Source organism: Lepisma saccharinum, chromosome 26 (assembly GCF_977018435.1).
Source record: "Lepisma saccharinum chromosome 26, izLepSacc3.1, whole genome shotgun sequence".
Taxonomy (NCBI): Eukaryota; Metazoa; Arthropoda; class Insecta; order Zygentoma; family Lepismatidae; genus Lepisma; species Lepisma saccharinum.
In genome coordinates this window covers 16333040-16349565 of record NC_139254.1, presented here as the reverse complement: position 1 = coordinate 16349565, position 16526 = coordinate 16333040, and the positions used below count along the sequence as shown (strand labels likewise).

The 16526-nt window shown below is 38.2% G+C and overlaps 1 protein-coding gene across 1 annotated transcript in view; it reads right to left on the bottom strand.

The window, feature by feature from the left end:
• Window positions 1-8675: 8675 nt before the first annotated feature.
• The window catches only part of Bdp1 (transcription factor TFIIIB component B'' homolog Bdp1), a 31748-nt gene continuing 23897 nt past the window's right edge, over window positions 8676-16526 (bottom strand). Inside the window, exons 9-10 of the mRNA XM_083112386.1 lie at window positions 13095-13226; window positions 8676-11005 (exon numbers count right to left, since the gene is read on the bottom strand). Of these exons, the coding sequence (XP_082968512.1) occupies window positions 9768-11005; window positions 13095-13226 (1370 nt within the window). The 3' untranslated portion in view covers window positions 8676-9767. The remainder of the gene's footprint in view (window positions 11006-13094; window positions 13227-16526) is intronic.

Below are 16526 nucleotides of genomic sequence, written 5' to 3'. Positions count from 1 at the left end.
ATGGAGCACTAAGAGCTCTCACTATGAAAATAGTCCAGTCAAGGTCATGCCATCCTCCGACAGTGTTGCCAATAAGCAACAATTTCAACAGACAAAATCAACTGCATACATACAACGTGCGAAGTTTTCGCTGAGCAACTTAGATGTGTCAACCCTGGACGGACAGGGGTGTGGAGGAGGCAAGGGAAAGCTCCGACCTTGACTGTTTTCATGGTGACAGCTATAGCTGTCAATATGTACATAAAAATATATATGTTCATGCGTGAAAGTGCGCTTGATTTTTCATACATAATCACAAGAGAGTAGCTACTGAAATTATCAACGAAAAGAAAAAGACATTACAAACAGTTTAGGGTATAATAATAATTTGTTGTGTTTTTATGTTCCCTGTGTAAAGCTTGCTTATATTAAGCTGCACAAACTTATTAAATTGTAAACAAAGTGTGTTTACAAAGGTTTTTTTGTAATGGTTGTGGTTCATATGTAAATAATCGACTATTGTTAATAGTTTGAGGTTTTAAACTACGTATGTTTTGTGCTAAGACTGTTGTACCATATAAGGGAGCCTTGTTACCACGACAGACTGTAGACTGAGATTAAGGCTGTGTTTTGTAAAATGTAATGCCGGTATGTTGTTGAACTGCAGGGAAAGAGAATAAGCCAGTAAATTAGTATGTAGCATCAAATGTAACTTAATCCTGTGGCAATTGTCTATTGTTTTCTCCCCACTGAAAAACTTTCAAGTGCTTTAACCTGTACTGTTCCGTTGCACAGCTTAGGCTAATCTAACCCAAAATGGAATATCGGCAGTTGGCTTCAGTGATTGTCCAGCAGTTATTTGCATGCTATCATTAAAAGAAGTCAAAATTTTACTTTTCTCATTTTCTTCCCAGATACAGTAGAACCCCGATTTGGCCCCAATGGGGAAAAATATTATAAATTTCTTGATGCATTTTAAGTTTTTTTTCACCTTAATCTCCTGAACAACGTAAAATCGGGGTTCCACTGTATTTAATTTGAACATTGATTTTCTGCACGTAACATTTAGTTTTATATCATGTATCATTGTAAATGGACAACACAATTTTAGTTAATAAAAAAAAATGAGTCGACATATTTCTATACAAAGTCCATGAAAATACTGATCCATTGTGTGATATTGCATTGCACTCAGGGTTCAATTTTAAGAAAGTCTTCCTATTCTATTTTGCCACAAGACTAGATTATAAGTTGTGAAATTGTTCACCCAACTAAAGAATAGTATCACCCCCCCCCCAAAAATATTTTTTTTTGTTTGTTTAGGATTTTGATAGAATTTTTTTCAGGAATAATACGTAAAGGCTATTCTGGTCAATTTATGGCATTGAAATATATGGCTATTCATTCTATATAATGTAGCAGTGACGAAACTCATATGTATATATTGGTTGTTAGTTTCTAATACGTATCAGTTAATGGCACACACGTGTTTTGAAATGTCTTACCACAGAGAAACTGTGAACTCAAAAGTCTGACATTTTCTTATGGAGCATGAATGTAATAACATTAAAGACTTAAATTTATCATTTTGGTGAAATGTGGAAAAATAAAAAATCACTACTATATAAGAATTCTCTGGCTCAGTGGGTACTATGCTCCCATAATTCAACGTAAGCAAATGATCATTTATTGCCTAACTGTTGACTGCTCACTATTTATGTAGATGTATGTGTAACTTGCCAACAATATCCTTTTTGTTTACTTTGTACGAGTGTGGGCTCATTGTTACAATGATGTTAGCATTGTGGAACGTTAAAACATCCAAATCTGATCATCACATCATAGCTCTTTGTTTCATTGGGTACTCTATTTTTAATGTTTACATATTCATCGAGTACTTAAAAATAATTTATGTCATTTTCGTGATTTGTAAAAAAGTACAAATAAAAGTGATGTTATATGTTTGTGATTTTTTTTATGTGCATGACTTCCTAGATACAATAATCACAGACTGTCATTGTGGAAATATCTCCGATTCTGCAAATCAAATTACTCTAGCATCTTTATAGGGGAGGGAAGCACGACATGTTAGCAAATTGTCGTGGGGAAAAAAAGATCCTACATCTCACATTTGTCCTGCACTGCAGTCTAAGGCACAAACATTCTCGCTTGTCATAAGAAGTGCTGGAAATGGATCCTGTTTAAATGAACAATAAATGCTGACATGGGGTACTGGGGAGCCAGGCTATTTATTCGTGGCTCACCCTGTATTTTCTATTGGCACCACGATGTACAAAATTTGCCAGTATCCAGGCAGAAAGGTTAGTAAAATAATTAAGTTGTGGAGGGAATATTCTAAAACTTTCTGCACCGTGGCCATGCGGTAGAAGGCATCATGCTTTGGGCTACGGGATGCACGCAGGTTCGAGTCTCCTGGGAGAAGGCTAACAACCTTTCTCCTGAGATTACGTACGGCCTGTGTATGGGACAGGTGGCCACCCACTATCGTGAAGAAATTGGGGAGCTACGAACGAGTAGTGTAACCCATTTCTGGAAACCTACAAAGCCTGGGGGTGGTTCGTCCTGCTGACAATACACGCTGTAACGTTAGATGATCTCCCACCTTTGGTGGAAGTGAGGCCAGCAGTCTGTATCTAGATCATGGGCACCCTCGGTTACTATTTTTTATATTCTAAAACATTCTTAACCAATGGTGACTGCGCAAACTACAAGCTTCCCTATGACAAACTAGCACCAGTGTTTCAAATATGGTGGTCGATCTATACTGTGTGCTTCCACTGGGTAGTGAACCTTGCATACCTTGATAAAAAGGCAACATCATCAGGGAGGCCTTGATTATAAACAAGCGGAAGAAAAGAGATGATATAATATGAAAATTTCTACACCTACTGCCTCAGTCTACTACCAACCTGCGTGGAGTTATGAATGATTGAAACCTTCAAAGTTGACGCAACTCAAGATATCGGCTTAACTGTTTAGAAGCACCAAGCCTCATTGAGGATTACTAGCATCAAATCAACAACTCCATGGCAAGGAAACAATAAATTAAGGAGCCCAGGGAATTCTTTTGGCAGCAGCTGAACAAACTACTTCAAAAGGAAGAAAAGAAAGGGCTTTGTAATCAAGACTGTGAATAGAAATACAATTTAAAACCATTGTAACTTAAGCAAAAGTTTTAATCAAAATAATTTTTATTCACATACAAAACCTGGGCAGGTTCAGAGTAGCTACCTTAGTTTCTTCTTTCTCTCTGTTAAGTTAGAGTGGGTAAATATCTAGTAAAGTGGGAATTTTTTTCTTAGATATACGTCAAGGTGTGAACCCTAACAATTCCTCACCACAGGCATGCTACTGCTAAAGTGGAGTAATTCCCTTTGATGGAAAAAAACAATTTCACAACAGACGTCGAACTAAATGACATGGGTGTGTGTGTGTGGTGGGGGAGGGTACAGGTTGAATACAAAGCCCCATAACACAGCAGCTTAATATGATCTAAGACAGGTAAAATTGTGGGCATGGCTTTAAGGGCAGGAGGAACAGTTTCCATGTTCAGCCAGTCGCGAGAACCCGAAACTACTGCTCCCCCACAGACCGTTTTCCGCTGCAAGATGGGGAAGAGAGGCCTGTGCGCTGGATAGTTGTAGGAGGGGGAGAAAACCTAGCATTACGCTTATGGGAGTATTGTTTTACTTGTTCTCTTGGGAATATGAAACTTCCGACGATGTAGAAAAACACATCAGCAGGAACAGGACAGGTTGAAGATTATGCTTGCATTAGGAAAAGTCGAAACTTCCATTTGATTATCCGTAACTTCAAGTTGAATTCATAATTGGGAAAAGAGACGCGGTAGTACAGCGTGTTTATAAATGAATGGCGGTTATAAAAATTAATAATAAATCTATTTATTACGTTACACTGGTAAAACCTACACCGAAAGCAGTGGCAACTGTCCAAGTTTTTGATGCGCTACCTGCTGTTTGCTTGTCATGCTTGCTGCGGGGCCGCATCGTCAATTCCGAGTCAGTCAGTTTCCGCAGCGAGCGTTTGTTCCGAGATGGCGTCGCAACAGGAAAAGGCTTTCTGTGTGCTCCGTTTTGAGGTGTCCAGATCTGTGGTAACAGTGCAACGTGAGTTTCGTGCACGGTTTAGGAAAGACCCACCACACAAGAATAACATAAATCGGTGGTACCGACAGTTCGTGGAAACTGGATGCTTGTGTAAAGGGAAGAGTTCTGGTCGACCTCGCGTGTCCGATGAAAATGTTGAAAGAGTGCGGCAGGCGTTTCAGCGAAGTCCTCGGAAGTCACTTAATAAAGCAAGCAGGGAATTGGACTTGCCAAAGAATACGGTGTGGAAGGTGTTGCGTAAGCGACTATGTTTTAAACCGTACAAACTGCGAATAGTGCAAGCCCTTAAACCAACAGACAAAGTTAAAAGGCGTGAATTCTGTGAAGAGATGCAGTTGAAAATGGAAGAAGAAGATGGTTTTGTAGAAAGACTCATCTTCAGTAATGAGGCCACTTTCCATGTAAGTGGCAAGGTGAACAAACACAATGTCCGTATCTGGGGAAGCGAGAAACTACATACCCAGATAGAGCATCAGCGTGACTCTCCAAAAGTGAACGTTTTCTGTGCAGTTTCCCGGGAGCAAGTGCACGGCCCATTTTTCTTCAAAAAAGCAACAGTCACCGGTGAATCATTTCTAGACATGTTGGAAACCTGGTTGTTACCCCAGCTTAACACCAATTACGATGATTACATTTTGCAACTTGACGGTGCTCCGCCCCATTTTCACAGGAATGTGAGAGAGGTTCTTAATTGTGTTCTTCACCATCGCTGGATTGGACGTGCTGCAAAAGAAGACACCAACATTCTACCCTGGCCATCCCGTTCGCCGGATTTAACACCATGCGATTTCTTTCTTTGGGGGTTTGTTAAAGACAAAGTTTATGTACCGCCAATGCCCGTGTCCCTGGGGGAAGTTTGTGAACGGATAACTAATGCACTGCAAACCATCACGGTAGACGATCTACAGCGAGTATGGAATGAATTTGATTACCGCGTCGATGTGCGTCGTGTGACCAATGGTGCGCATATTGAAGGATTGTGAATAATGGATCAGAAACTTGGACAGTTGCCACTGCTGACGGTGTAGGTTTTACCCGTGTAAGGTAATAAATAGATTTATTATTAATTTTTATAACCGCACCATTCATTTATAAACATGCTGTATATAAATGTGGAGAAACTAGTACTCACTTTATCCGCAAAGCTGTTTTTTTCTTCTTTGTTCTATTAATTTTAGTGGCCACTGCCAACATCATCGTTGGAACTGAAGTTGAAGTTGTTTGTCCATAAGGAATACTTGGGACTCTGTAAATAATTGTTTATCATATTTTTCACAGATCGTATCTAGCTTAATAATCAACTTAACAAAACAGCTTCCACTTGCAACACGGAGAGAAACTCATACTCTGTTTTGCTTTTTCATTCGGATGATACTGAAATAAATGCATACCTGGAGCGAAATTGTCACTCTTCGCATTAAGCACCTGCATTCTCCTGTACCTCAATTCACAGTCACAAGGTGGCATCAAGGAAGCAGTCACGAACTTTTGGATTACAACCCTGCAAATCTCCACGAAATTGCCATTCTGGAAGAAAATGTACTCGGGGCCTGAACTATTAATTTCTAGATTTTCCTGTATGGAATGCACCCACAATCAAAAGTATTTTAAGAATATTGCAATGGGTGAGGCTTTATAATTCAAAAAATTAAATCACTCAGTTTTCATGTTAGTTTCATTGAAAGTTATATTTACACGACTTTCAAAACACAATGTCTTAGCCCCACAATGGTCTGCTACAAATTGCAAAATTAAAATTTGAGGAAAAGTTGCATAGCGAAGGAATGCTCCACAAAATAGATCAGCTATTCATACAGTAGATGATCTATTTTAGCTTTTGTGCAACTTTTGTCTAATTGAATGTGGATGAGTGATGATATGATGAAGGGGCACTCACAAAGAACACCCACGCCCAGGCAAAGATTCGAACCCAGGAACCCTGGCATCGTAGCATGCCTATTCACAGATGAACTAGTCTTCTATAATATACAAACATAAGTGTGATTATTGCATACATCATAATCAGGGTACATTTATTAATAGAAGAATTATCTTATTGATTTATATAGGCCCACTTATCATTAGCATTTGTAAAATAGGATTGTATATTTGGTGACACAATAAAAACCAAAAAATATTAGGTAAAATTAGCAACACGTTTTAAATTGTGTACATGATTAGCTAACACTACACTAAAGTTTCACAAGGGATAAAATTGTTTGTTATTTTTCATAATTTGCACAATTATATTGACGAAACGGTCACCAATGTACATTATCATTTACATTAGTTTTTATTTGATGATAATCAACACAATAGAATACATAATTCTTAATAATGAAAAAAAAGTACATCCAACAAATAACATGCATGTGATTTCTTCTTGATGATGTAGTTTTGCGAATCATTATGAGGCATCACTTTATGTATAATGTACACACAAAGCCAAAAAATACACGATTTTGTAAAAGTGGAAGCATTCACCATTGTCTGTAGATTGATCTGGTGGTTGGTTAGCCATATTTCTTTTCATATATGTGTAAGAAACATTTTTTAAAAAAAGGGCACGAAATATGCAACACAATTGAGAAAGGGTCAAGCTGATATATACTGTATCAACATCAGCAAATATTGGAATACTTGAAAAAAAAAATCAATGGCAATTTTACTGATCCAATATTGTTCTAAATAGTATGCAAGTTATTTCCACAATTCTGTGATTCTTGATTAAATTATATTTTACATCGCTTTTCTGGCACTTTTGGCTAATCACAATGATGATATGATGAAATTGTAGGGACATTCTCAAAGAACATCCATGCCCAGACTGAAATTTGGATCTGGGACTCCTACAGGGTGTCTACAATTGTGTGTGTGAAAAAAAAAAAAGGATTCCCTGACTCTTCAAGGTTTCCCAGACCAATTCAAGTATTTAAACATGTAAGAAGGTCACTACATTTTAGCTAAACACCAGAATTACAATCCTACGTAAGCAAGTTTTTAGAATATTCACTTTATATGTTAAAAAGTAATAAGAAGGGAAACTGAACAGAAATTGACTGTTGGATGTCAGGTGTGAGCTATTACATATTACTTGCCACGTGCTCACTAATGTCAAACAAAATTTGTTTTTTACATATAAAATCATAATTATACAAAAATTTGTCCCCCAACATGGATGGCTATGTGGTTTAAGGCATCATGCTTTGGGCTCTGGCTACAGGATGTGTGGGGTCGAGTCTCCTGGGAGGAAGTTTAACTTAACCCTGACATTTCAGAGAGTACAACCAGTGGTCATCCACCATCGTGAGTAAATTGGGAAGCTACGAATGAGTAGCGTAACTGTCATGGAAACCTACGACAACGACTGGAGATTCGTCGTGCTAACTGGTCGGATGATCTCCCACCTCGGCAGGTGAGAGTGAGGCCGGCAGTAAGTACGGATTGGCCCTCAAGGGCTGTTGTGCCATGGGCTATTATACTAAAACTTAGTAATATGTGCATTAATCCTAACATGAACCAAATGAAAACCAAAAAATTGCAACAGGAAAGTGGTAAATGCCTACATATTGTAGTAGATTTCTGCCTGAAACATGGACCCTTTTCCTTGAGTTTTTAATATGCAACTTCTACTTCAACCAGCGGTAATACTCAGTATACCAAACAAATATAGTTTGTCCACAACAAATTTAAAATTCCTTATCAATTCTTTGTTCAAAACCTACTTTTAGTACACTACTGCCAGAAAAACAGTAAATTTCCCTGGCATTTCCATGACTTTAACACAAACGGTAAATTCCCAACTTTTCCAGGATTTCCATACTGGTAAACACCCTGCGTTATTTATACTCTGCCACAGAGGTCAGCAATTCTGTGATTCCGTTGATTGTTCTTACAATTATACACGGGTTGGAATAAATAGGTATACAGTTGTATAATAGGTATATTAGGTGGATTGAGATGAGTATTTTGAACATATGTTTGTGGCTACAGGAAAATTTCTCTTAACTAAGTTTCCCAGCTTTGTCTTTTGTTTACTGATTGTTAATTTTTCATTCTTTTCAATTTCTTGTGTCACGATGGCTGAGAATTTAACTAGACCAACGAATCTGGATTTTCAAACATTACTGGATGACAGAAAATTGCAAATGGGTTCAAGAAAAATGGCGTGTAGAATTTAAAACACCACCTCCAGCAAGGCTGACAATCTACCGATTACGTGACAAATTTGATCAGACAGGGTCCGTCGGTAATGTGCCGAAGAGTGGTCGACCAGTCACCGTTACAATGCCTAAAAATGAAATGTTTGTTCAAAAGCCCACAAAAATCAAAAGTGAGAACATCTAAGGAACTGAACATCGCACGCAGATCTGTGAGTCGTGTGATGTTACATCTAAAATTGAAATTGTATCGGCCAAGATTGATGCATTGTTTATTAGAGGATGATCCAGATCGTCGTTTACAATTCTGTGAAGTGTTGTTGAACGAAGAGCATGAAGTTGAAATTGTTCGAAGAATTGTGTGGTCTGTCGAAGCACACTTTAAACTGTTGGGTGCTGTAAATAGGCATAACCGAGTCTACTACTCAACATTAAACCCCCACTTAACAATAGAGAAACAGCTGAATCAACCCAGCGCTACGGTTTGCACTGGCCTGTCATGTAAAGGAGTCATTGGACTTCACTAGTGTCTTTAGTTAAATTTCCAGCCATCGAGATACAAGAAACTGAAAAGAATTAAAAATTAACAATTGACCTACTCATGCCCACCCCTGTATGGAAGAATAATTTATGTATCATGTAAATATAAATACATTTCCACAGAAAAACTGTTGTAAACTAGATGTTTGTCATCTCATTTATTTATATCATATCTATCAGTACCACATAAAAACTTTATGTCAGTGCATCTTCAAATGTTAGTAATCTCTATTGTCAGTCAATGCTTCTTATTTCAGATGGGTCAGAAGAATCAGTATTACGACATAAAAAAATTGCCAATGTGCTATTTAATTTTACTGATCATACTTGGCAAATAAGTGAGTGGACAATTCTGACATTTTGTTAATCTTTTTTTGTATGATTATAATATGAACCTTAATTTAGTAAAATACTTTTTAAAGAAAAACTTCTGAGACATAGTTTCCTACATTAATTAAGACAGAGAGGAAATCAATCAGCCTCGTTTGCATCTTGGTAACTTATGTCAATTCACTGAACAAATTTGATTAACAAATAAATAACATTAAACATGTCATTACAGAAATGCATATTTTCTGATAAAGAAGTCATTTTTTTTAAAGTTTCAATAATATATTTTCATAACCAAACAATAATTGATGATTCCACAAATTTTAACTTCATATCACAATGATTAAGTTTCTTATAGTTATAAAAACAATATAACATTTATCCAAAACCTTCCATTTTTTTCTAGAGTTCGTTTTCAACCAAACAAAAAATTGTAAATAATATACCAATCCTCTTTGTACAAATTAAATATTATGCCAAATGAAAAATAAATAAAATTGTAATCTTCTTGCATGTAAATTTCTTAAATTATTATGCAACCAAGTAGCTTCTTAAATTATTATGCAAGTAAGTAGCTTCTTAAATTATTATGCAACTAAATAGTTTCTTATCACGCCTTGGGTAAAGAAGGATATTCACTTTCCATTATATCTGGCAGTATGTGATCTGGGGTGTTCGTAAAACTTCGGTTTACTTTTTCGAACTGTTCTTGTGATGTCTGAGGCAACTTGTTACTCAGGTTCTGAGGTTCATTTTGTTGATTGGGGGACTGGAGGTTTACATACATACCACCAGAGCACGAAGCTGTTTGTTGAGAAAATGTGGTAACGGGGGTTGATACTTGCTGTGAGGATGGGCCCGATGATGATGGTGAAACCAAGAAAATTTGGAAAACATGTTTTTCTGGTAAATGAGGGGCTGGAGTAGCGACGACAACCAGTGATCCCGGTTCGACATTCGAAAGGTTGGCGATTTGTGGAACCATGCTCATCGTACTGGCTGTGGGTTCTTTTATTGAAGTTTCCTGTGTGTTGCCATTCTCAGCGATGTCGGGCGATTCGGCTTCGTTTCTCGAATCATCTTCGTCACTGCCATCAGAGCTGTCGTCTTGTCCAGATAAGTAAGTCGAGAACTGTTCCCAAGGTGGTGCTGGGGACACCGGGTTATTGCCGTTCCTGCTTCTTGATCTACTTCGGCTTCTCGATCTGCTTCGTCTACGTTTCCGAGATGTTGAATCCGAAGCCACGGACGATGCTCTGCTGGAGGGTCGACGTTTCCTTGTTGGTTCAAAACCTACTTCCAAGACTTCTTTCCGCTTCGGGAGCCTTCCAGATCGCGTAGGTCTCTGTTGAGAGAGAAACTTCAACTCGTCGTCTTCACTTTCTTCACTCTCACACTCTTTCCTCGCACTGGCTACTTCCGATGTTTCTGCATTACCCTGATCTTCCAAGGTATTTTCAGAAGACTCTCTGTTGCTGTTCTGTGACTCACTCTCATTTACAGCTGTGCCTTCTATTATAATCACAGGTTCCTCTTGCGATACTTCACCAACCTGAACATCCTCGACATTCAAATTTGTATTTTCTTGCTCGGAATCAGGAACTGGTTCAACATCACTAAGTTCATGTTCTCGGTCTATAACAACACTGCAAGCTGGATCCTCTGTTCTTGCGAGAGCACCTATTCCTGTTGGATCATTAGGGTCGAGTCTCAGTTCAGCAGACTCTTCAAAAAATCTATGCGGTGGTGGTTTCTTTTGTTTTCTTTTATTACTTGCATTCTTTGGCTTGATCACTTCATCTTCGTCCTCCTCTTTTTCGATGAAATGCAGAAATTTACTTCTAGTTTCTAGAAATAAAATTAAACCAGTTAAACTCATGGAAAGATGCCTACTCCACGGTGTCCGAAAAGTTCCAGTACCCCTAGATTATATTACATAGTTTACGTTACCCCATTATATCAGGGGCCTACCCTATGGCATATTGGTAACCTTCTCACCTTGTAATCAAGGGGTCCTGGGTTCAATACCCAGTGGAAGCACATTGTACAGTGGTTTGGATCCCACTTTAAACTGTAGGTCTAGTCCTGATTAAGCAATCTGTGCATAAAGTGGACTTAGAAACAACAATTAAAAAAAAGAAATTCAATAATGTATGTATCTATTTACATTATAACATATTTGAAAACTTTACACTACAGTACATTGTTCCCGCCAGATCACCAAATCTCTCTGTTTGTGATTACTTTCTTTGGGAATTTTTGAAACAAAAGTCTTCTAACCAACTCCCACACACCCTCAATAAACTTAAAGATTCGGATCCTGGAAGAGGTGGCTCAATTTCCTATCTTACTGATAGAATGTGTGGAACGAAATGGAGGTCAACTTTAGAGCACCCATTCTGGTATGTCAACAATGTTTTTCAAATGAAAACCCTAGGCATTGCATCCAAAATAAAACAAACTTCAGCTCTCTACAACGAATATTTCTCATTCCTAGATTTTTTAAAAACATCCCCATGCATTTGAAAAGTATGTGCTTTAACTAACAAACATATCAATTAAAACAAAAACCATGAGTTGTAATTCAAAGTATGTAATACCCTCATATCTATATAAATGAACAAATAAAACAGTAATTTTTTAGAAATATGATAATTGCTGCCACATGGTGCTGGTACACATATGGACCACACATTGGGGGAGGAGGTTACATGATGTTTCACATACTAGTCAATTTAAAAATTGAAATCAATCTGGACGAAATTCAAATCACAAATTATTTCTTTTATCTCTTCTCATAGTCTAACAACAGATCTGATGCAAAAGGTTAAACACAGTCACAAATAAATAATTTGTGCTTGAATGTTTTTTATTGTAAGATGAAAGAAAAAATGTATGTATTGGACTGAAATCTATTCCCATGCGAAAACAATTATTCGGTAACAGTTTCATACATCGGAGACACATTTCTTCAATTTAACACAAGAAACTACTTACGGAAATGAGTTTTTCAAAGGTTTACAACATTCGTCGAGGTATTTTCTTTCATCTGGAATATATTTGACTGGGAACTCATGTATTTTTCAAGAGAAACATCACAGTGACGCACAATTGACGTTGCTTTCATTTGCTTGCCCTACGACAACCGGATGCTGCGTACGTTTGATGACGTCAGGCCCTGTCAGTGTTTCAACCCCTCCCCTTTTTTTTACTATGCTTGCCTAACCCAACCAAACCTAACCTTATCGGAAATGGTTTGTGGGGCTATCCATGTATGGTTCGTGGGGCTATTCATCAGCTACCCGTGCATAATGTATAATTTCCACTGGTGGCGAACACGATAGTAGGTATTTTTCGGTGAAGAAGGTTGTAACACTGCATAACCACAACGTGAGTCAAGATGTGCCCGCCATACTGTGTGTTCCGGAAGCGAAGAAAGGAATAAAAAAAAAAGCACTCCGAATGTGAAAAATTGCATTTGTTTTCGTGTAAAAAGCATAATGGCACCTCGAACTATGTTCCGCAATACACAATTGGTACGTACGAACCATGTGAAACACAAAATATGCGATTTTAATGTGTCTCCAATCTATGAAACTGTTAACCAATTATTCATACAGCTAACCTAAGGTTGGATGCGGGGCACAAGCAGCTGCTCGCACATCACGAAAATGGGCTGGTATCAGCCCTAAACCTGGCCTCCTAACTTCTTAACAATGTAGGTATGATTATAATTCTGTGAAAAATAATACACATAAGTTGGTTAGGAGGGTTACGGTTTGTGCTATCAGCATGTTGGAGAAATGTTTCCACTAACCCTCACCACCCATTGATGCTGCACATTCCTAACATATTGAAAATAACTGACTCATGTAAATACAAGTTCATGTATATGAAGAAATAGCATTTGCTGAACACAAACAAAATTTGTACTTACTTTTGGTCTTTTTCTTTTCTGCCTTCGAAACCTTCTGCGAAGAGTTTTCCTTCCCCTTCCTTGCTTTGGCCTGCTTCGCCTTTTCCTGTCTTACCCTTTCCTTCTCTTCTTTCTTTGCTAACTCATCTCTTTCTGTAATATTCAAGCCAAGATGCAATGAGAACAGAACAAATTATAAAAATAAAAATACAATGAAACAGCTGTTCTTTAGCTCTGGGGCACACACAAAAGGTCAGCGACATCTAAAAATGTTACAAAGCATGTCCCAAAATGATTATCAGGGTTTCATAGTAATTTAATTTCCCTTATATGTGGGGAGCAAGGACAAAGCTTACAACTCAACAAGTTTACATAATGTACCTTATAAGGGTCTCCCCGATGGCGCAGTGGTAGCGTCGTCGCCTTGTAAGGGATCCTGGGTTCGGTACCCGGTGGAGGCACATGGCACAGTGGCTCGGATCCCACTTTAAACTGTAGGTCCAGTCCCGATTAGCCTTTCTGTGCATAAAGTGGACTTTAGAAAACTATTGAACTGACTAACTGACTGAACTTTCGTCAAGGCTTTTGCCCCCCCCCCCCCCCCCAACAATAATCAGAGAGTCTGCGCACGCCTCTGCTCTGTGCACTGTCCACGTGCCACCAAACGAAAAGCCATTTGGTAGCATTGGGCACCTCTTTCTCTCTCTCTTGCACACACACACTGAGTATGTATGTGTGTGTATATTTTTGGTGTCGCATTTTACTTTTTTTCCATCTTAAAAGAGATTCATTTTCTCCCTTTGTTTTTCTTTCTTTCCCTCTTCTCTTAACCTCTATTCATTCTAGATCCTTTTTCCTCTATCTATCTACAGAGGGCCTCCCCAACGGTGCAGTGGCAGCGTCCTCGCCTTGTAATCAAGGGGTCCCAGGTTCGATACCCGGTGGAGGAACATAGTGGTTTGGATCCTACTTTAAACTGTAGGTCCAGTCCTGATTAGCCTTTCTGTGCATAAAGTGCACTTAAAAAACTATTTAATCAATCAATCAATGTACCTTATAAATGTTCAATGTGAGCACCTTTCGTGACACGGCACACATCCATCATGTAGTCCAGTGCTTCTAGACGCTTTCATTCGACACACTTGGATGTAGGAATTGTACCAATTGCAGCTTTCCTGGTGACGTGATTCGAACAAGTATTCTCGGGTTACCAGCCAGGTTAAATCGGTGTTAGCTTCCAACGTTTCGAGAGCATACATTGCTCTCCTCATCAGGGAATGTAAACAATTGAGATAAGTGTAGGATTATATACAAGACTATCATGGGGTAGAGCTTGGATGCTGTCTTCATATTGGCTCGCTCTGGATCCCGGTGTTCTTATTGGCTGGTGTCGTGTTTTACGGAGGAGTGGGTTCCAGGCGTCCCTGTTGAGATTCGATATCCGGAAGTCTTCCCTTTGCAGACACATCCAGTTGTTTGACACTTATTAAACAATCTACGAATATTGTTATCTGACGGAGGATCACTTCCAATCGCAGTCGAAAAGCTCGCTGTACTGAAACAGCAGAACCACACCTTGCAAATTCAATGACACAAAAGGACTTCTGCACGGGAGTCACCATCTTGTAATACACCTATGCTGCAGTGGCTGATGGGAAACAAATGATAAGCGCTCAGGGTAGCAAACTTCCACAGCCGTTCTTATCATACATGTACGATATAAATATTCACCTTCGTCTGTTGCAATATACCAACTACTTGAAACCCCGATAATCATTTTGGGACACAATGTATTTGTCATTTTTAGCCCGACTGTCAATTATTAATTATATCAATTTCAAATGTTAAATATATTTCATGGCTTTGCTAGAGGCAAACCTTGACAATGTTTATACCAGCGCTGAGCTGATATCACTTTAAGGGTAGGAGGAACAGTTTGTATCCAGCCAGAAGCAAAATACACTAAACTGCTTCACACCCACCAACCTTTCGCTACGGCGAACTGGGGAATGAGAGGTCTGTGCACTGGATGGTCGTAGGAGAAAACTTAGCATTACGCTTATGAGAGTACTATTTTACTTGTTCTCTTGGGAATATCAAACTTCAGATGGCGAAGAAAAAGATATGAATGGAAACAGAACAGGCTCAAGTTTATTTGCGGTTGAAAAAATCAAAATGTTCATTTCATTAGACGTAAGTTGAAGTTGCCTCTCAGGAATACATGGGATCTTGTAAGTACATATTCATCACATGTTTCACAGATCGTATCTGGCTTAATAATCAACTTAAAAAACAGCGTTACTTCCAACATGGGGAGAAATTCATGCTCTCTTTCGCTTCAGTCGTTTCTTTCAGTAGCAGTTCACATTTTACTGAAATAAATGCCCATCTGGTGCGAAACTGTCCCTCGTAGCCATAAACCGATACTCATACCAATTCCGATACCAATACTGATAGATTGTTCTGCAAAAGACACTAACAAACGAAACGGAGTGAGAGAATTCTGTTTTATTTTGCACACAGCTTTCTTCTCTTTTCCTTCCTAGATAAAAATCAAGGATAAACTGTGAAAATCTTACCTCATGGCATTAAAAAATATGTATAAATTAAACGGAATTGGGATTCTAAAAAGTTGCAGTGTTTCACGCACAATTCATGCATAATTCCCTGAGCTAATAATTCATGCATAATTCTTAGAATTGAAGGAACTCCTGGTGAGTAACGACCCTGTATAAGATATTTATAGATACATTGGATCGGTAAAAATAATTGGTAATAATTTACCGATATATCGGCTGATACCGATAAAGTACTGATTGATCTGCCCCCATCCCTATTGTAATATTAAGAATAATTTATATTAACTGTAATAAATAGGGCTCGGATTTTTATGACATCATATTTTCCCAAAGTCTGGTTTTCTGTTTGTTAAGTTAGTTTAAGCACGTTTCTTGGTGTTTTGAAATCAATAACACTGTTTTTATTGATCATATAAATGCATATTTCTACTATATTTTCGGTTTAAGGCATATTATGGCCCAAAAGTGTGGAATAGGGCATATTATGGCCCAAAAGTGTGGAATAAAAGCATATTTTCATGTTCAACACACAGTACTCCAGTGTTTAAAAATAAATTCCTGGCTTGTTTCGCAAACTTATCTAAACTTATCTTAGTTTGCTTTATACCTTGGTTGGAAAACAACCAACGGTGTATTTTTTCTGGACGTGCTTTAAAAAATAAACAGTGAGATTGTTTTCCAATCGTTCTTTTCATTGTCCACAATCGGCTTAAAGATTGTTAGGCTATTGTTCATTCCTTATCGTTAGCTGTTCTGCCCCTCCTCTCCCCTTCTATACACGGCAACCAGTCAGCATTGGAAGTGTAAGTTATTTTCACCGAGAGATCGTATCAGTGCCAAGGAAGGGAAGAAAGGAATCCTGTCATTTAGAGTT